The following is a 22,577-nucleotide window of genomic DNA, read 5'->3' as shown; positions in this document are numbered from 1 at the left end:
TATCAAGAACCAGAATGAGCTTTAACACTCAGTGAGTTTTGGGTGGGGAACGGGGTAAGCCTATTATATATTGGTTGCAAAAGGTTTCAGAGCCTATGTATTGATCTGCAATCTGATCCATATACCACTGGTTCGATGTCCACCTGAAACGTATGGGAAACAGCAACTGGCTGAGAGATCAGAGAGGAAGTTCAGGCAGCAAAGTTCTCAGGTATGTTGTGGAGATGGGAGAAGCAACGATGTTTAGCAGAGTCTTTTGATGGTGGGAGTCTGGGTAACAGCATTACTGTGGTGGAACAAAGAACTGTACACTTGCTTTGCCAGGCCCCAGGAAGAAACTTGCATTGCCAGGACTCCACTGGCTTAAAAACAGGGGTCACTAAGCAGAGATAATGGGAACTGCAGATGCTGGAGAATTCCAAGATAATAAAATGTGAGGCTGGATGAACACAGCAGGCCAAGCAGCATCTCAGGAGCACAAAAGCTGATGTTTCGGGCCTAGACCCTTCATCAGAGAGGGTCACTAAGCAGGGTGGCCAAGGCAGGCTCTTTGGTTGGGACAAGGTAAATGTCTCTGGAGTTCTTTGGGGCATGGGATGGTGCTTAGCAATTATGCATGTGGCTCCTGCCAGAGCCCAGCTGTTGCTTTGTCTTAATAGCATTCAAACCGTAAATTAGCAACACAATGGGAAATGAAGCCACCTCATTTCGTGTGTTCATCATTCTCTCCTCCCTATGGAATGAGTTCAAATTTCTCGTCTTATTTGGAAATAATGTTGAAAAATTTTTCATTTTTACAGTCTCTGCTTTGGTCACTCACAGCTCACGCAGTGTTCCATCTGTGTTCTATTGAAGTGTTGCTAAGCACCCTCCTGTAACTCATTTTCTTTTTGTTATTTCCATATTTCTTTGAATTTGATCCTGATAAAGAAGATCCTTACTTCTGCTCTTATTTCTGACTCCCAGAAATTGCTAAATGTCATTTCTCTGGAGTCAATGTCTCTAAGGGTGCTAGTATTTTTTGCACTGCTAGAGTACCCAGTCAAAAAATCAGCACAAAATCAATCATATTCAAGATGTAATACTTTGGATGAAAATTAAATTTTCATTAATTACAAACTGGTAAACTTCAATGATAACTGATGAATCAATATCAAGAAATATGATTGATTCTGTTGTAAAACTCCCTGCTATACTCTCTGAGAATGTGATTTTTCACCTTTAAACTGTTCTGTGTGCCTGTTTGCAAAAAAGACCTTGACAGTAATTTTAAATTAACTGCCCTGCCAGGAAGATGAAGTATCTGAAACGACTTGTCTATTTGAAACTCCACTGACATTTAGTTTTGCAGTGATGACACAAGGAAGTAAAATTGGGCAATGAGATGCAGTCAATCAAATTTAGTTCTATTCAATTCAATCAATTGGATCAAAGTTACTCCTTTCTGCTTTTGGTTTGATTACCTTCATGATTCACAATACTGTCAATATAACTGCAGTGTAATATTTTATTTACATATCAAAGAAAATCTAGTTGTTGCCTCAGTCATGCTGTGTGATGTGCTGCACAATAGTGAGAAGAACTATCTCCAAGCTTGATCCTGTTTGTGCTGCTCACTACTTATGTATGCAGGCGTTAATTAAAACAGTGTGCTTGGCTATGGTGGCTTCCATGGTTGAATAGTTTGCTGCAAACCATTGTTTCGGCTCATGTGAAGTACATTCAGATTGGATGAGGAACAAAAATATTGGCAGTATTCAGGAAGCTATTATCCAGCTTGTGTCATTGTATTCTGGTCTGGAGGGTGAAGGGAGTTAATGCAAACCTATCAATGGCAATAGTGAACTTCAAGATGTGCACACTTGGAAAAGGGGTTGACATTGATTTTACAGCACAACTGAGTGACAAAAAATAACTCTGACCCTAAAAGAGCTCCATGACATGAAACTTCTTGTTCACTAATGCCTAATTTTGTGTTGTCATTGTTTTTATTTAAAGGGAAAACATTTTGATATCCTAAATTCCCAAAGTATGGGTGGTTTGTTTCAAAATGTACTTCAGGAAAAATGTAACATACGCTTGCGTTGCCATCACTCTGTATTTCATCCGCGGACGGAGAATTTGTGGAAGGCTGATCAAACCAAACTTTTATGTTCGTTTGTTCATGCATATTTTTCTCATAATTCCGTACGTCATCCATAGTCATATCTGTAAAAAGTTCAAGATGTTTCTTGGCATTTTCTACTGAGGACATTAAACTCAAGGCATGTAGTGGTTTCTGGGTGGAAAACATAAAAAAAGACAACATTCTAGGTGCAGACATGGAAGGTTCCAGAAGCAGTGGGGCACGAGATTTATGTACATTGGCCAGTTGGAGAGGAAAGGTGTGGAGAAAGAAAAAGGGTTAGCAGTAGAAGGAGTGCTCTAGGGAGAAAAAAAGGGGAAAGACTGGAGCAGCGCAGGTGCGATCAGTAGGAAATGTGAAGGTAGAAGCCAAAAAGATCTTCAAGAAAGTTGTTTTCAGAAGATCATTAGAATACCTGCTACAAGACCTCAAGTCAGACATTTCAGATTTTTCAATGTATCAAAATAAAATTAACTCTAAATTAGACCAATATGTTCAACCCTTGTTAAGAGATTAAGAAACTGTGTAAAAGCAATACCTACCTTTTGGAATTGGTTTCTCACTCTTTATAAACAGGTGAAGACTTGATAAAAATGCAAATCCTTATTGAAATAATTACTAAAATGCTCAACACAAACAAGTGGTCTTTACATGTGACTAGTTAAGACAATTGACACTATAGGTTCATTGAAACATCACCTGAAATACTCTGCATAAATGTGACTTCATAATATGAAACAGAATTGCAGTAAACTCGTGTATATAAAGGTTGTGCATTAGTAAACAAGAGAAAACTGAGAGTTAGGAAATGATGTCATTCAGAATATTCTGCTCCAATGAAATTACAAGATCAAGCGAGAAACTTAAATATCAAGAAATTTTGCTTATCCAGGTAATTCTGCTATAATGTGTGTTTCATTACCACGATTGATGAAAAGTGGACACTGTTTGGATAACGTGAACTTTCTATTGTACAGTGTAGCGATTTCCCTATAACTTGATTTTTTACAGCACAAGATTACACAAGAACGCAACTATCGCGTTATAGAAGAACAACCTGTACAAGACTTTACTGACTAAGATTTGACTATAAATACAGGCAGCTTCACAAATTTTACTTCATAATGTTACAGGGTTTTCAAGAAGCTGCGCTCCTGGGCATGGCAATGCTGTTGGATGGTGATACAGAGTAAGGCTTGATGCTTCACACCAAGGCAGTGGGCAGAGAAAGAAATGTGAACCACGCAAAAGCTGTTGTTGACTTGATAATGAAGTGGCATAGGAAGAGGTTTGGAAATATCTGGGGACACCAATGTTCAGCATGGAAAGTAATGAAAATTTAGTAAATTGTCTTCAAAGTTGTGCCCAATCCATTCTATTTATTAAATCCAATTAGAAACACATCTATGTAAATGTCATATGTGGGCCGATTTAGGTTAGGCTGTGACAACTATTACTGAGTGTTCAGACTCATACAGAAAGAATAGCTGCATGTATATGGATGACTGCAGGGTCCTCCAATACGAGAGGGAAGGAGGGAATAAAATAGAAAAACCAGAGAGTAAAATTCAAATGGGATCTAATTTGAGAATCTTCTTTTAAAAGGGTGTCAAAAGGTCACACTTCATGAATTTTTTAAAATCACACCATTAGTAGGTTGCAAACGTGGATCAGACAATTCTCTATTTTTAAACAGCTTCTAACAGCCTTTTGTGAGTTGGAAGCACAGATGGAGTTGTGACATCTGGTAATCTGTTTGTTCAATGTCTCCAGGTAATGGGGCAATGGGAGCTGATGTGCAGATGAGACATGATTTAATTAAATAGTGTAGTGGGCCACAAGGATTGAATGGTCTCACCTGAGTAATGATGTAAGAAAGGAACCTAAAGGCTCAAATGTAAAGCTGGTTCTCAAAAACGTAGTACTGCTGAAAATCTTACCATTTTCCACGAGATTTTAAATAAATCTTTTCTCAAAGTCAGAAAAATCTTCTGGTAGCAAGCCTTTGTGTTATGTCTTTTTAGCCAAGCCTGTACCTATTTAAGATGACAGACATGGAAAAACTGAGTTGCTTGTGAACAGAGCAGAAAGCAAACAGTTCCACTTACCATACCATTCATCGACCCAGGCAAAAGCTTGTCGGTGGCCAATCATCAGTACATCCCGGATTACCTGAGAACATGGAAATGCCATTAAGCAGTTAGTTGGGATCCCCATGGAACCTGTCCACAGACACAAATTACCTAATTCTCCATTTTTTAATCTTAGGGGAATTATTGTCTCTAAGTATCAAAATGAAAGAAGATTGGGGTCCGGATCTTTATCCTTTGGAATTTCCAGAGAATGGGACATCTCTCTGCATCTATTCCAATCCTAACTCATTTCCATGGTTTGGGATAATTTCTTGCCATTGTGGGTATCTGACATGGGTCTCGTTCTAAGATATGATCTGTTGGAGTCCGCTGGAGAATTTCAATGCTGCTTTTCAGGTGTACCATCTGAAGGAGCAGGAAAAGGCCTGTTTGTTGTGTCAAGTGAAGCACCTGGCCAAGACTGAGGCTTTCAGCAGCTAATATTCAACTCAAGGGGTCTTCTGCAAGGTCCTCTCTGATCTTGAACTCAGCTATTTGTATTGCTTCATGAGGCTATGGCTTTGCTCACTTGGTGCTCTGGAGGAGGGACGGACTTCAGAAAAATCAACAGAGGATCTGGACCCTATCCCTTGCTGTCATTTGCATGGGGTAAATGGGAAGGGAGCAGCGAGCAGTAATCTTCATGCTAGGTGAGTAATACTTTATTAAAGAAACCCAATTTATGAAGGGCATCCCTGGAGCTACCTTTATTCAATCTAAAATGTACTTACAGAGTAAAACATTACAATCATACACTGCCAAATCAGAATCTAACTCAGTTCCAGCGAGTGTTTCTCTTTTTAACCATTAAATTGAAATTTGCTTCATTAAACACAATTGGTTTAACATTAACAGGTGTTGGCATACCTTACCGTTAGAATCTCTCCCCATTATTTGCCATCATCGTGGCCAACTTTTTCAAGATTATGGAGGTCGATCTTGCCAGATTTACTGTAGAAGCCACTCACATTTGATTTGGATTATGATCATTGTAAAATGACATACTAAATTATATATTGCCAAAGTGTGTCAGTGAATTGTAGTTCATTTCATAAAATTTCTTGTAACACAACTATCAGGAAGGATATTTTGTGCTATGTGTAAAAAATGTTATACTATGGGTGGAGAAAGTATACAATAGCTTAGTAATAACAATTCTTTTTAAATTTAATGCTGTTTTGATATTGAATCATATTGGACTCAAAATGGTAACTCTGTTTATCTCCCTTCAAATACTGCCTAACCTGCTGAATTTCTCCAGCTTTTTATTATAAACCCTACAGGCTGAATCGGTCTCGACCTGAAACGTCAGCTTTCCTGCTCCTCTGATGCTGCTTGGCCTGCTGTGTTCATCCAGCTTCACACCGTTTTATCTCAGATTCTCCAGCAGCGGCAGTTCCTACTATGTCTGATTCCGTTTCCTCCCTCAGACCAAAGATGTGCAGATTAGATGGATTGGCCATTGTTATAAAACTGTGCAGAGTAATTGTGAATTTGTTTTTACTCATTTTTGGGATGTGGGCATCGCTGGCCTGGCCAGCATTTTTGCCCATGCCTTGTTACCCTTGAGAAGGTGACGGTGAGCTGCCTTATTGAACCGCTGCAGTCCACCTGCTGTGGGTTGACCCACAATGCTATATGGAAGGGAATTCCAGCGTTTTGACTGAGTGACAGTGAAGGAACTGCAACATACTTCCAAGTCAAGGTGGTGAGTGGCTTGGAGGGAAACTTGAAGGTGGTGGTGTTCCCGTATGTCTGCTGCCCTTGTCCTTCTAGATGGAAATGGTTGTGGGTTTGGAAGGTGCTGTCTGAGGATTTTTGGTGAATTTCTGCAGTGCATCTTGTAGATAATACACACTGCTGCTACTGAGCATCGGTGTTGGAGGGAGTGGATGCTTGTGGATGTGGTGCCAATCAAGTGGGCTGCTTTGTCCTGGATGGTGTCAAGCTTCTTGAGTTTGTTGGGGCTGCACTCATTCAGGCAAATGGATGTATTCCATCACACTCCTGACTTGTGCCTTGTAAATGGTGGATAGGCTTTGGGGAGTCAGGAGGTGAGTTAGTCGCCACAGTATTCCTCGTTCTGACCTGCTCCTATAGTCACTGTGGTGAGTTGAGTTGAGTTTCTGGTCAATGATAACCCCCACTGGATGTTGATAGTGGGGATTCAGTGGTAGTAACACCATTGAATGTTAAGGGGTGGTGGTTAGATTGTCTCTTATTGGTGATGTTCATAGCCTGGCATTTGTATGCAACAGATGTCACTTGCCACTTGTCAGCCCAAGCCTGGATATTGTCCAGATCTTGCTGCATTTGAACATGGACTGCTTCAGTATCTGAGGAGTTACGGATGGTGTTGAACATTGTGCGGTCATCAGCGAACATCCCTGCTTCTGACCTTATGATGGAGGGAAAGTCATCGATGAAGGAGCTGAAGATTGCTGGACCTAGGACACCACCCTGAGAAACTCCTGCAGAGGTGTCCTGGAGCTGAGATGATTGACCTCCCACAACCACGACCATCTTCCTATGTGTCAGGTATGACTCCAATGACTGGAAAGTTTGCCCCCAATATCCACTGATTCCAGTTTTGCGAGGGCTCCTTGATGCCACACTTGGATGAATGTAGCCTTGATGTCAAGGGCTGTCACCCTCACCTTACCTCTGGAATTCAGCTCTTTTGTCCATGTTTGAACCAAGGCTGTAATGAGGTCAGGAGCTGAGTGGCCCTGGCGGACCCCAAACTGGGCGTCACTGAGCAGGTTATTGCTGAGCAGGTGCTGCTTGATAGCACTGTTACTGACACCTTCCATCACTTTACTGATGATCAAGAGTGGGGCAGTAATTGGCCGGGTAGGATTTGTCCTGTGTTTTGTGTACAGGACATACTTGGGCAATTTTCCACATTACCGGGTAGTGTTGTAACTGAACTGGAACAGCTTGGTTAGGGGAGCAGCAGGTTCTGAAGCACAAGTCTCCAATACTATTGTGGGAATGTTGTCAGAGACCATAGCCTTTGCAGAATTCAGTGTCTCCAACCGTTTCTTGATATCACGTGGAATGAAGACTGGTATCTGTAATGCTGGGATCACTGGAGGAGGCAGGGATAGATCATCCACACGGCACTTCTGGCTGAAGATTGCTGCAAATGCTTCAGCCTTGTCTTTTGCACTGATGTGCTGGGCTCTTCTGTAATTGAGGATGGGGGTACTTGTGGAACCTCCTTCTCCAGTGAGTTGTTCAGTTGTCCACCAGCATTTACAACTGGATGTGGCAGGACTGCCGAGCTTAGATGTGTTCCATTGGTTGTGAGATCGCCTAGCCCTGTCTGTCACTTGCTGCTTTTTCTGCTTGGTGAGCAAATAGTCCTGTTTGGTGGCTTACCAGGTTGACACCTCACCTTCAGGTATGCCTGGTGCTGAAAGGCAGGAAGCTAGAATTTATTTGTAAAAAAATGTTAAGAGAGAAGGGTGCGTAGTTCCTTTAAGAGGTAAAGTGCTTTACTGGGCTTAGAGACTTATACAGGAAAAAAAATGTCTGTATGCAGCTGAAAGCTGTCCAGCCAGTTTTGAAACATTGAAATTGAAACATGTATCAATTGGCTGTGTGATTGGTAACCTTAGACTGGTTTTGCTGTTTTGGCAACGAGCTGGAATCAGCCAGTTAAATTAAACAAAGCACTTAGTGATTGAAAGCTAATTGAATTTAAATTTGATGATTTTGACAACCTTAGACCAATGTTATTGCAAGAAAATTGATATATCATCCAAGGTACATAAGGAGAGGGTTTTTGAAAATTGGGATGACAGTGAACTGCCATCTGAAAAATAAGCATCTAGCTCTCAGAAGAAATTGCTAAGCTCATAAGAAAATATCATTTTTCCGTAAAAAGTACCACAGCACTTCTAGCTAAGAGTCCTCAGAGAAGATTTCACAGACAAAACATCCCCGACAGCCTGATCAGCGGAAGCAAGGCATTTATGACTTGAACAGCAGAAGAAAGGTGTGTAGACTTTGAGAGACTAAGTTTTAACTTATTTTCTTATTGTTTGGGTTTGTATAAGTGCGATAACACAGTGTGGAGCTGGAGGGACACAGCAGGCTAGGCGGCATCGGAGGAAAAGGAAAGCTGACATTTCAGGTTGGGAATCTTTTTCAGAAATCTGGGGATTAGTGTCCTAGATCTTTAAATAAAATTTAGGTGAGAAGTTGAAAATCTGTTTAAGTTTGGTTACTTCTGGCTGGTTAAATCAGAAAAATGGCTCTAATCATTGGGAAAGAGATTCTGGGGTTTGAGGAGGCTTTCCAAATTTGCCAAAACAGTTTACAAACACAGAGGAAGGAGAAACTTATAGACTTAGCAACAGGTTAGATTTGGGTTTAACTAGGGACAAGAGGAAAGTTGAAATTGTAAAGGAGTTAGTAAAGCATTTAGGTAAACCAGAGACACAGGCATGTGCAGTGGAGTTAGAAAAAAATAAACTGAAAATTACACAATTGGAGTTAGAAGATAAAGAAAAGGTAAGAAGAGCCAGGGCAGAAGAGAAAGAAAGGGAACTGAAACTGCTTGAATTACAGTTCAAAGGGAGAGAAGGCAGAAAAAGAAAGAGTTTGAACTTCAAAAGTTGCAAATTTAACAGGATAACTGACTTAAAAGGATGAAGATGAAGGCAGAAGATGGTTGCAGTGATGGTACAACCTCGTCCCGCCTCCTTGACGTGTCCGTCTTCCCTGGACTGACCTATCCCCTCCCTACCTCCCCACCTACACTCTCTCCACCTATCTTCTTTTCTCTCCATCTTCAGTCCGCCTCCCCCTCGCTCCCTATTTATTCCAGAACCCTCACCCCATCCCCCTCTCTGATGAAGGGTCTAGGCTCGAAACATCAGCTTTTGTGCTCCTGAGATGCTGCTTGGCCTGCTGTGTTCATCTAGCCCCACACTTTGTTATCTAAGGTAGAAGATGGGTTGAGTGAGGAGAAGAGCGATGATCAGCAAACCCATTATAGCCAAAGACATGGTAGGGATATATACAAATATGTCAAAACACTGCCAAAATTCAATGAAAAAGATGTAGAAGCCTTTTTCATTTCCTTTGAGAAACTGGTTAGGCAAATGGACTGGCCAGAGGCTTTATTGGCAATGTTAATTCAGAACAAGTAGGTAGTCAGGGTGTTTGTAGCGCTGTCAGATGAAGTATCAAGAGATTATGAAAATGTCAAACAGGCTGTTTTAAGTGCCTATGAATTGGTACCAGAAGCATATAGGCAATGGTTCAGAAACATAAAGGAACCAGTTCAGACACATGTGATAATGGGAACTACAGACGCTGGAGAATCCAGCTCACCAACACCTTCCACCCCAACCTTCAGTTCACCTGGGCCATCTCCAGCACATCCCTCACCTTCCTGGACCTCTCAGTCTCCATCTCAGGCAACCAGCTTGTAACTGATGTCCATTTCAAGCCCACCGACTCCCACAGCTACCTAGAATACACCTCCTCCCACCCACGCTCCTGCAAAAATTCCATCCCCTATTCCTAATTCCTCCGCCACATCTGCTCCCACGATGAGGCATTCCATTCCCGCACATCTCAGATGTCCAAGTTCTTCAAGGACCGCAACTTTCCCCCCACAGTGGTCGAGAACGCCCTTGACCGCGTCTCCCGCATTTCCCGCAACACATCCCTCACACCTGGCCCCCGCCACAACCACCCCAAGAGGATCCCCCTCGTTCTCACACACCACCCCACCAACCTCCGGATACAACGCATCATCCTCCGACACTTCCGCCAACTACAATCCGACCCCACCACCCAAGACATTTTTCCATCCCCACCCTTGTCTGCTTTCCAGAAAGACCACTCTCTCCGTGACTCCCTTGTTCGCTCCACACTGCCCTCCAACCCTACCACACCCAGCACCTTCCCCTGCATCCACAGGAAATGCTACACTTGCCCCCACACCTCCTCCCTCACCCCTATCCCAGGCCCCAAGATGACTTTCCATATTAAGCAGAGGTTCACCTGCACATCTGCCAATGTGGTATACTGCATCCATTGTACCCGGTGTGCCTTCCTCTACATTGGGGAAACCAAGCGGAGGCTTGGGGACCGCTTTGCAGAACACCTCCGCTCGGTTCGCAATAAACAACTGCACCTCCCAGTCGCAAACCATTTCCACTCCCCCTCCCATTCTTTAGATGACATGTCCATCATGGGCCTCCTGCAGTGCCACAATGATGCCACCCGAAGGTTGCAGGAACAGCAACTCATATTCCGCTTGGGAACCCTGCAGCCCAATGGTATCAATGTGGACTTCACCAGCTTCAAAATCTCCCCTTCCCCCACCACATCCCAAAAACCAGCCCAGTTCGTCCCCTCCCCCCACTGCACCACACAACCAGCCCAGCTCTTCCCCTCCACCCACTGCATCCCAAAACCAGTCCAACCTGTCTCTGCCTCCCTAACCTGCTCTTCCTCACACCCATCCCTTCCTCCCACCCCAAGCCGCACCTCCATCTCCTACCTACTAACCTCATCCCACCTCCTTGACCTGTCTGTCTTCCCTGGACTGACCTATCCCCTCCCTACCTCACCAACTATACTCTCCTCTCCACCTATCTTCTTTTCTCTCCATCTTCGGTCCGCCCCCCCCTCTCTCCCTATTTATTCCAGAACCCTCACCCCATCCCCCTCTCTGATGAAGGGTCTAGGCCCGAAACATCAGCTTTTGTGCTCCTGAGATGCTGCTGGGCCTGCTGTGTTCATCCAGCCTCACAGTTCAGACACATGTCAAGTTTGAAAGAAACAAACATCGCAACTTTGATATATAGGTGACAGCATTAAAGATAGAAAATATATGAGGCTCTTTGAGAGATTATTCTGCTGCTGGAGTTTAAAAACTCACTTCCAGAAATGATAGTTCGTTGAGGGACACAAAGTTCAAACAGCGAGAAGAGCTGCAGAGATGGCAGATGAATACACATTAGTGCATAAATTGAAGTTGAATTTCTGACAGCAATTTCATTCCATGAAGGATAGAAATTGGGAGAAAGGCAAATCCTTCAATGAAAAACAAGTAAATCACACTGGAAACAGTTTACCACAGGTGTACAAAGAAACCGAAGAGGGTGAAAAGGAGGTGAAAGGCCCCAAGTATTTTCGCTGTAACGAAGTGAAACACATAAAGTCACATTGCCGGTAGTTTAAGAACAGTGTCGGGAAAAAATATGTGGTAAAAAAGACTGAACCAGTGGGATTAGTTGAGGAAGTGAAGGGAATCCCAAAAGAATTCGAGGAGCTGCAGGATAGTGCACAGCCTAGTCACAGGCTGGATAGTGAGAGGTGGTACCCAATTTCTATAAAGACTTCATCTCTATGGGTAAGGTTTACTCAGGAAGAACAGGGGGAGAAGGTAAAGAAATAAAAATATTGAGAGATTCAGGAGCTAACCATTCTCTAATAGTAAGAAATTAAAGTATTTTCACTTCTTCTGAAATGTTACCCGAAATAGTGGTAATCTGTGGAATAAATGGAGAGAGACTTAGTGTTTCCCTGTGTAAGATCAGGTTGGAGAGTTGAATCAAGACTGGAGAAGTGATAGTGGGAGTGACTGAAAAAGTGTCTATTCCAGGAATACAGTTTGTTCTTGGAAATGACCCAGCAGGATCAAAGATGGGAGTGAAGCCCCTCGTAGTGGAGAAGACAAGGAAAACTAGGGAACTGAGGAGTTAAAAGATAAATATCCTGGAATTTTTCTGGATTATGTGGTAACAAGATCCCACAGTCATAAGTTACAGCAGGAATAAAAAACCAAAGAGAGAGATGAAGGAGTTGAGGTCCAGTTAGCTGACATCCTGTTTGATGAAATGGTGAAGGAAAAACCTGAACAGGTAGAGGATCAGGCAGAGGTACTTAGTTCTGAAAGATTAATGGAGTTAGAACAAAAATATGAGACAATAAATGGTTTATATCGTAAAGCCTATCTGGAAAAGGAATCAGAATGTATTCCTGAATGTTATTATTTTAAGGATAGAACACTAAGGCGCAAATGGAGACTGCGACAGATTAGTGCAGAGGAGAAATGGGAGGAAGTTCACCAGATTGTGTTGCTGGTAGATTACAGACAGGAAGTATTGCAGGTAGCACATGAATTACCTAAGGGAGGTCATCTAGCAGAGAGGAAGACTCGGGCTAAGATATAAAAACATTTCTATTGGCTGGATTACATAAGAATGTGGTTGAATTTTGCCATAGCTGGCATACGTGTCAAATGGCAGGAAAGCTGCAGGCTGTAACAAAACCAGCGCCTTTGATACGGATTCAGTCATTTGAAGAACCTTTCAATCGGGTTGTGACTGATTGTGTAGGTTCCTTCCCTAAAACTAAAAGTGGGAACTAGTATTTGCAAACTATTATGGATGTGTCTCCCAGGTTTTTGGAGTTAATTCCATTATGGGAGGCAAAAGGCTGTGGAGGAGTTGCTTGCTTTCCTTACCAGTTATAGACTACCCAGGGAGATTCAGTCAGATCAAGGGTCCCATTTTATTGCCAAATTATTTGAGGTCATGGATAGTTTAGGCATCCAAAACTTTAAATCAAGTGTTACCATGCTGAATTCCAGGGAGCAGTGGAAAGGAGGCATCAGACCTTAAAGACCATGCTGAGGGCTTATTGCCAGGATTACCCAAATGATTGGGATAAAGGTATCCCATTTATATTGTTTGCCATTAGAGATGCCCCAAATGAATTGGCTCAGTTTACTCCCTTTGAGTTGATATTTGGACACAAAGTAAGAGGGTCTTTAAAACTGAGGAAAAGTTGATAGGTCGGAAGTCAGATCTCACAGTTGAATTATGTATCTGAAGTGACGAAAAGATTAAACAGAGTCGGTAAATTAGTGAGACAACACTTGAAGGTGGCACAGCATCTAATGAAGCAAGGAGCTCGTAAGTAATTTAATATTAATATCTTTGCCTATGGAGACAAAATATAGGTGCTGTTACCAGTGGTAGGAGATCCCTTTAAAGCAAGGTTTAGTGGTTCTTATCAGATTGAGATGAAGTTGAGTAAGGTGAATTATCTGGTAAAGATGCCAGATAGGAAGTAGCTTTATCAGGTATGTCATGTGAATATGCTGAAACCTTACTATGACAGGGAAAGGGAACTGCAGAAACAGGCATCAGCTACTGCCCCTCAGTGAGGAATCAAATCCAGATGATTTGGATTTTGATGTGCCTCAAATTAAGTAATGAAGTCCTTCGAGAATGGAATAGGACAGTGAGCTATCTGTTTCAGGAACAGAGAACTGAAGTGAAAGTCTTCTTGTAGCAAAATGAGGACATATGTATAGAATGGCGAGGACTATTAGGTTGAAGTAGGGAATACTGTTCTGCAAAAACAACACCCCTACAGGCTTAATCCTCTCAAAGCCGCACAGGAACAGAAGGAAGTAGAAGTGATGCTCCAAGAAGACATCGTCAAGCTGAGTCAAAGTGTGTGGAGTTTGCCGATCATGTTGGTTCTCAAACCGATTCTGTGAGGATTATCAGAAGGTCAATGCCATAACTAAATTGGACTTACCCAGTTCCATGGCTGCAGGATTTGTGGAAAAAGATGGACAAGCCACTTACATCACAAAGTTGGACTTAGTTCGCGATTATGGCAAGTATCTTTGTCAGAGAGAGCAAAAGAAGTTTCTGCATTTGGAACCCCAAATGGGCTGTATCAATTCAAAGTAAGATAACAAAGTGTGGAGCTGGATGAACACAGCAGGACAAGCAGCATCTCAGGAGCACAAAAGCTGACATTTTGGGCCTAGACCCTTGAAATAGACCTTTTAAAGTAATGCTCTTTGGAATGAACAATGCACCAGCCACATTTCAAATACTTATGAGCAGAATTGTGGCAGGACGACTATTTGTGCCATCAATATAGATGACTTAGTGATCTTTACCCATACATGGAAAGATCATATGGTGCATTTGGCAGAGCTCTTTGAAAGACTACGGGGGGCAAAAATGGTTATTAACTTAACAAAAACTGAATTTGCGAAGGCAGAAGTGATGTTCTTGAGAAACAACATTGGACATGGAAGGATGACCCTGAGGAGTGTGAATACAAAGGTCACTGAGGAATTTCCAAGACCACCCTCAAAGAAACATGTACCTTGATTTTTGGCACTGAGCGGATTCTATCGGAATTTTGTACCATCTGCAGTAGCGTGATGGCATCACTGGTGGATTTCCTAAAGAATAACACAAAACTTTGGTGGGCAGAACAATACCAGGAGGCATTTGATAATTTAAAAGCTGTGTTAACCATCATACCAGTTTTAGCCACACCAAATTTCTTGAAACCCTTAAAGTCGCTATCGACACTCGCAATGTAGGTGTTGGGAGTTGTGTTGATGCAGGAGGATGACGGTGGAATTGAAGGGCTAATTGGTTACTTTTTAAAAGAAATTCAAAAGCCACCGCAGAAAATACTCCATCATTGAAAAAGAGTTGTTGAGTTTGGTACTGGCCTTACAACATTTTAATTTTTTGGAAATGGTTGTGTATACAGACCACAACCCTCTCACCTTTTTGGAAAGATTTAAGGACAGGAATATGAAATTATTTCGTTGGCAATTTGTATTACAGGCTTTTAATTTACAGACTATACATGTTGCGGGTTGTCAGAATGTTATTGCAGATACATAATAAAGGTGAGACGAGCTTCTCTGTGTGTTTCGGGTTTAATTATTAGAAGGGAGCCTCTAATTCTGCCAGAACTGATTGGGGCTTTATGTTTTAATTTACTTATTAGAGGGGTTTGGCCTCCCCCTTTGTAACACCATGCTAAATTGCCCATTGCGTCTAAGGATGTACAGGCCAGGTAAATGCAGGGTTACGGGGTGAGGGGATCCAGATGGGATGCCCTCTGGAGGGCTGGTGGACACAATGGGCTGAACAGCCTGCTTCCACATTGCAGGGATTCTATGATTCTAAGAAGTCACCCCACAAAAATGCCAGGGCCAATGGGCGCCACTTTTGAGCAGGTGCCAGCTGCAGAACAAAGGACCACACTAAGACATAATGGGAGAGGAGAAAGAAGGAAATCAATTGAGGGTCAGAGATAATGGGAACTGCAGATGCTGGGGAATCTGAGATAACAAAGTGTGGAGCTGGATGAACACCCACCTCAAACGTGAGCTTTAATGCTCCTAAGATGCTACTTGGCCTGCTGTGTTCATCCAGCTCCACACTTTGTAATCAATTAAGGGTACCTTACTGGCAGGGATGAAAAAGGCTTGTGTACAACTATTACCTTCTAAATAAATGTTCCTGATGTTAACTTTCATGTGTTTGAGTCTTTCCATATAAGTACTAAGTGTGTCTTAGAACCACCCGGCAAAACTCTGGGATGACAGATGAGGCATTAGGGATGGAGATCTGCACTGACAGCTTATTCCACAACCAGGAAGCAGGGAAAATAATGTGTATGCATGGCATTGGGTCATGCTAACTCCTTTGTCCGTCCTTGTTCAACATCCCTAATGTTTGGCTCCCAGTGTCTGTAAAGGTGTAGATGTCAAAGAATTGTCTACCAGAGGCTGTGCCAGGTTGATTCAAGTTCAGAGAGGGTCAGTGTTGTTGGATGTCAGGGAGTAGGCAGCCTGTGCACTGTACATTGCATGGACTGTGACCTATGCTCTATCCCTCTAAAAGGGATCAGTATTTGCTGCAGTCCTTTCCCTCACAGGTCAAGTCACATATCCCACTGATGTGGGCGCACCTTTTTCCCCCAATGTGTACTTTTGATTTCCAGCATGATAGAAAGTGACAGTGAGCACATCTTTGCCATTGGTTTCCAGCCTCATCCATTCATACCAGTAAGACCCAAATATCCACATTTCCTTCCTAGAGCCCATACCAATAACTTGGCAGGTTTTACAATTCTTTCACTCCCGACACAACCCATCTATAAACATCTACAGTGGCCTACCTTTCCCAACTAGCCCAACTTGGCATTTGAAGTGACTCTGTTTGGTGTGGTCACTCTCTTCAGCCAGGAATACCAGACACTCATTTTACACCTACCTTACCATTTAGCGCAGACGCAAAGGTGGAAGCTTGTTGCGGTTGTCAGCAGCTCTCAGTCAAACCAAGGACGATAGCCTATATTCAGAGGGTCCCAAAACAGTAAGTCAAGAGCAGCCTCTGATATGTCCAGGGGCTTGGATATGGTCAGTCAGCCATTTGGGACAGTGACAGTTAGGATGCTCTTCGCATGATAGGCAAAGGGCTGAGTGTTGAGCACCATTCCACCCATCTATACTCTTTCCGCCTTATTGGGGACTGTCTGTTTCCTGGAATGAGAGGTCGATATGAAGAGAGGTGAAAGGGACTGGCACAGCTGTTACTTTCGTTGTAGGTAGGGAGATAAATGCATGATTAGTCAGCGCAGAAGGCACGCAGGGTGAGTAGTATCAGGGGTTAAGGTAGATGAGAGTGGGTGGAGGGAGATGTTATGGGCGACACAGTGGTAAAGCATGAGGCTTGGTTAGAGGGGCTTGCAGTAGCAAAGATTGAGTGAGTGAGGGTATCAGAGAGAAGATGGTAGCACTTACTTTGGCAGAGTGGAGAAAGTCATTGACCTTCTTCCGACAGTGCTGGGCATTCCTTCAGACAGCAGAAACCGTATTAACCGAGGTGGCACCCTCAGACCGGCTGGCTTGTTTTGACATCACTGCTGGTCTTGAGGGAGGAGAAAGTTCCCTCTGTGTACTACCTCATCCAGCAGGACCTCCAGGTCCCTGCCCACAAGCATGGCACTGAAGTCTCCCTGTCTGTCATGGCATTACCAAATTTCAGCAACTTGCAGGGCAGCTCCAGACAGAGTTTATTCAGGTGCACATATCGGTGTTTACAGGTAGTGAAGACATAAAAGGTACCAGTAAATTTCAGGATATGCACTACTGAGTGCGAGTTGTTCTGGGACAGCACATGGTCAGATTGGGTCTGAATGGGATGTGAAGGAATCTTTGGGGTGGGTCAGGTAGTTAATGAGGTGAGTCTAGTTAGATGCAGTGAGAAAACCCACTTGGGTTCAGGCAGAAGTCTGTCCTATAATCTCGACACAAGCCAAAAGAAAGCATAAGATTCACTCTAATAATAAATGACTGGTGTGTGTCCAATGCACTGATCCATGCACACTCAGCTCATTGAATAGTATAGTAAGGTTATCTTGATCAACCAACATAACGAGTCATGGAATTACAGGACGTGGCTTATATCCAAGCTCCCAATCTCATAAAGGCCAGCAATGACAGTAAGTAATGGGAGGCTCTTCTTCCTACTCCCCCGACTCAGGGCTAGTCACACATTACAACGGCCTGTGAGGTCCACCTGCCCAATTTTCAGTTGCAGATTAATGAGTCTGGCCAAAAGGGACAAGGAGAAAGAAAGTTTTGCTGTACATACAATTTAATAGACTCCAACAGAACGGATGCTCGGCAATGTTACAGACTGAGCACCATGATTTATGTAGTTCATTGTAAATTTGAAAAAGAAACAGGGAAGCTGTGCAACTTATTCTGGGGGCTTGTTGCTTTTAATTGAATGTCTGAAAATGATGTATTGTTTCAGCTGAGGAAGCAGATGTTCAGAGTAAGCTAGCTTGTCATTTGAGATTTTGTTCTGTGTTGTTTTGTGAATTCCAACAGAATTTCCAAACATAAGAATTAGGAGGAGTAGGCCACTCAGACACTTGAGGTTAATCCAACATTCAACAAAACCATAGCTGATCTGATTACTGAACAATGCTGTCAACTCTGCTAACTTCTCACCCTATGCTTATTAAGAATCCATCCACCTCTCTTAAATATATTCGAAGACTCTGCTTCCACTGCCTTTTGAGAAGTGTCCCAAACTTTCAACATTCGGTGAGAAAAAAAAAACCTTTCGTCATCTCTGACTAAAATGGCAGACCCCTGGCTTTTAAACAGTGACCTTTAATTCTAGCCTTTCTGCCGCCACTCCTCCAATTAAGTGTGTGGTGGCAAGGCATATGGAAGATCTTTTCCGTTCCTCATCCTAATGTCCACAGATATTTACTCATCAGAGGCAGGGTACTTGCCAGGAGTGCAGCAAAGAAAACACGTTTGCCATCCTCGCTCTGAAGGAGGAAAGGTGAGTTTTGTCGAGAGTCGGAGCCCTGTGGTTGATGTTGAACCCCTATCCTCATGCTCCACAACCAGAATACCCTCCTGCTATCACAACTGTAGCCTGGGGTCCAATAATGCTCCTACACCTTGGGTAGGTATTATACTGACAGCCGCTACTGAAACCCCCAATAGTGGTATTATTCAAAAGACCAGCTGCTTCAGTGCTTCTTGATCCTGTAGAGTGCCTGCCACTGCCCGTACAAGGAGCTCGGTGACACTTCATCCACAAGCCTTCCCTGAGAGGTAACATAAGACTGCAAAAGCACCACTGCTTCCATTAAATACAACTCACAACATTAATTTTTACAACATTCCACTTTTATTTTCTGCCATTATAGGTTTTGAACTGGATTCTACTAGATCTATCAACTTCTAAGGACAGAAGGTTATCAAAGTGTTCTGAATTCTCACTGTTAACAAATGGAAGCACCAATGTCACCACAGATGACCTAGAGGATGAAGGTGTTGAGCTCTTGAGGAGGTAACATTGTGTGAGTCACAGTCCATTGGTGAGAACTGGTTTATGACAGTGGTACTTGTTGCCTGAAACAACTTCTGGCATAGAACAATAATTGTTTGTACTCTGGGAAATATGGCAGTTCTGTGACAAGAGAAGATGTCACAATTCTGATGCTATTCATTGGAAAAGGAGAAGAACAGGTAGAAATATTGAATGTAATGAATGATGACCTTGCCTACAATTCAAAGGCAGTTCAGGGCTCTTCCAACTGATGATAAAACTGTACAGTGGCTCTGCACTAATTTTCAGCCTATGGAGTTAGCTATTCCAGATTATCAAAGTGTTTGGAAAAGAAAGTCAGCAATGAAAATGGGAAGCTGACTTGCCATAAGCCTATTTTGACTGACTGGTACAGACCAATTTCAGCCCAATCATGCTAAATCATCATAAATTACACATTCTAACATGCTCAGCTCCTGATACAGACGTGACTCCCTTGTTCGCTCCACACTGTCCTCCAACCCCACCACACCCGGCACCTTCCCCTGCAACCGCAGGAAATGCTACACTTGCCCCCACACCTCCTCCCTCACCCCTATCCCAGGCCCCAAGATGACTTTCCATATTAAGCAGAGGTTCACCTGCACATCTGCCAATGTGGTATACTGCATCCACTGTACCCGATGTGGCTTCCTCTACATTGGGGAAACCAAGCGGAGGCTTGGAAACCGCTTTGCAGAACACCTCTGCTCAGTTCGCAACAAATAACTGCACCTCCCAGTCGCCAACCATTTCCACTCCCCCTCCCATTCTTTAGATGACATGTCCATCATGGGCCTCCTGCGGTGCCACAATGATGCCACCCGTAGGTTGCAGGAACAGCAACCATATTCCGCCTGGGAACCCTGCAGCCCAATGGTATCAATGTGGACTTCACCAGTTTCAAAATCTCCCCTTCCCCAACTGCATCCCTAAACCAGCCCAGTTCGTCCCCTCCCCACACTGCACCACACAACCAGCCCAGCTCTTCCCCTCCACCCACTGCATCCCAAAACCAGTCCAACCTGTCTCTGCCTCCCTAACCTGTTCTTCCTCTCACCCATCCCTTCCTCCCACCCCAAGCCGCACCCCCATCTACCTACTAACCTCATCCCACCTCCTTGACCTGTCCGTCTTCCCTGGACTGACCTATCCCCTCCCTACCTCCACACCTATACTCTCTCCACCTATCTTCTTTTCTCTCCATCTTCGGTCCGCCTCCCCCTCTCTCCCTATTTATTCCAGAACCCTCACCCCATCCCCCTCTCTGATGAAGGCTCTAGGCCCAAAACGTCAGCTTTTGTGCTCCTGAGATGCTGCTTGGCCTGCTGTGTTCATCCAGCCTCACATTTTATTATCTTGGATTCTCCAGCATCTGCAGTTCCCATTATCCATGATATTATACATAACCAACCTTTCCTTGGTGTTTCATACTTCACTTTAACTGACCTTGAGTACAAATTGCTCTACTCTTGTCTGAAGTCCCCAGACTTCGAATTTAACAGTCACCAGTTTATAAGAACACATAATTGGCTTCTGAGTTTCCCTCCAGCCTTCTTTCAGCATGCCTCGCTGTGTCTTCTCTGATTTAAAATACCTAAGATCCTGAAACATAATGAAATGTCAGTGTTTTTATTTCCTGTTTTGCAACAAAAATGCACAGCCATTGAAGTTACTTTACAAGGTAACAATTCTAGAAGAAAGAAACATTTTTATTACAAAATTTTACATAGATGCACATAATTCATAAGGAACATAATTTTATACCTAACATTTAAATAAAATTTTCTACTTCACAGGCAACAAATACCACAAAGTTAGAAACTTTGCACGTTTTTCAAAATAATTACATTTCTTCAAACATTCCTGTTTCTCACACTTCAGCAGGTCATAATATACCAAGAAAAAAGCTGGGCAGGTAAACGTCCCCAGGGAAGGATGTGCTTCTCAGAGAAGACTCATTATTTTAATTTCCTTTCCCTCAAGTTGAGAAATGCATTTTGTAAAGCACTTCTGTCTTACAGTACAGCTAAGACCAGAAATTGATGGCATGTAGAATTATCAGTTTAAACCTGAATCCAGCTGTTATATTTCACAGTGTCTGATGTTCAAAAGCTCTGTGCTTTTGTGTCACTTGCAAGCTTTTTCTCAAAGTGTACTATTTATCCTTTCCCCTTTGCATCTTTAGTCTTTCTGAATAGACTATCAGCCCTCTCTTTCAGACAAAAGAACAGCTAAGCACCAGAGAGTTTTTACAAGTTTTTTACAAGCCCTCTTCTAAGTGTTACCTCTGGTAACTTTATTTTCAGCTTTTCTCAGTATAGGAAAGTAATTGGCTTTGGTATTTTCAATTGGAGGAACAACCATCCTTGGAAATGCAGCCACAAATGCCGGCCTGGTGATGCAAAGCATGATGCGAATGAATGAATAATCGTCATATATATCTAGGGAGATACAGTGAAAAGTGTATATACAAATGTAGCACGGAAAGAAGCCATTCAGCCGATGATGTCAATAAAAGAATGTTTGATTTTCAGGTAATGCATTCCAGGCTGCTGCAGATTTCCTAGCTAAGTGCACTGGGTGCTCATGCCTGCCATGAAAGAAATCTGTAAACCTTTGAAAAAGTGTTTTCAATCACTCAGTGAAATAACTATACGGAGGACAGTGCCCCTTCACCAAGTCACCCTTTATTTATGTGTTCACAGTACACTGGCTGTGGCCAGCCAGCTTGGAATCAGTCCTCTGAATTGAGGATATTCTAAAACCCCGGGTTATATTGGTCAACCAGGGCTTCCTGATGGGCCTAGGTTAACAATCTCAGTCAAAGATCTCGTAGTCAACAAGGCCCACCTGGTTCTAAGCATTACACTCAGATTTCATCTCATTAAATTGAAATTACATTGGTTTGATGACACTATCAGGAGTGGCAAATGTATTCACTGATATTGTGCCGTTCATGGCTTCCACAAGATATAGAAGTACAATTAAGCTATTTGGCCCATGAAGGCTGCTCCGCCAATTGATCATGGCTGATATATTTCTCAACCTCATTCTCCCCAAATGTCTTGATGTCCTTACTAATCAAGAACCTTACTAATGTATCTCTGTCTTAAATACACTCAGTGACTTGGCCTCCACAGTTTTACGTGTCAATGAGGTCCACAGATTAACCATCCTGTGGCTGCAGAAATTTCTCTTCATTTGAGTTCTGAAGGGATGTCCCTTCTCTCCGAGGCTGTGCCCTCAGGTGTCAATCTCTCTTCCTATTGGAAATATCTTCTCCAATGTCAACTCCAATCAGGCCTCTCAGTATTCTGTAAGTTTCAATCAAATTCTCCTCATCCTTCTAAACTCCATCGAGTACAGACCCAGAGTCCTCAATCACTCCCCTTAAGACAAGTGCTTTATTTCCTGGAATTATTCTTGTGAACCTCGCCTGGATCCTCTCCAAGGCTAGTATGTCCCTTCTTAGATACAGACACAAAACTTTTCACAATATTCCGAATGCAGTCTGACAACAGCCTTATACAGCCATAGTGGTATGTTCTTGCTCATGTATTCTAGCCCTCTAGAAATGAAATCTTACATTGCATTTGTCTTCCTAACTGC

At 43.0% G+C, this 22,577-nt stretch overlaps 1 protein-coding gene across 1 annotated transcript in view; it reads right to left on the bottom strand.

Annotated features, from left to right (window-relative positions):
* LOC125463510 (cytoplasmic phosphatidylinositol transfer protein 1-like) overlaps nt 1–22,577 on the bottom strand; it is a 302,267-nt gene that overhangs the window by 6,868 nt on the left and 272,822 nt on the right. The window contains exons 8-9 of the mRNA XM_048554830.2: nt 20,415–20,570; nt 4,234–4,297 (exon numbers count right to left, since the gene is read on the bottom strand). Of these exons, the coding sequence (XP_048410787.1) occupies nt 4,234–4,297; nt 20,415–20,570 (220 nt within the window). The remainder of the gene's footprint in view (nt 1–4,233; nt 4,298–20,414; nt 20,571–22,577) is intronic.

Source organism: Stegostoma tigrinum, chromosome 22 (assembly GCF_030684315.1).
Source record: "Stegostoma tigrinum isolate sSteTig4 chromosome 22, sSteTig4.hap1, whole genome shotgun sequence".
NCBI classification, from domain to species: Eukaryota; Metazoa; Chordata; class Chondrichthyes; order Orectolobiformes; family Stegostomatidae; genus Stegostoma; species Stegostoma tigrinum.
This window is presented reverse-complemented; position numbering and strand designations above follow the sequence as displayed.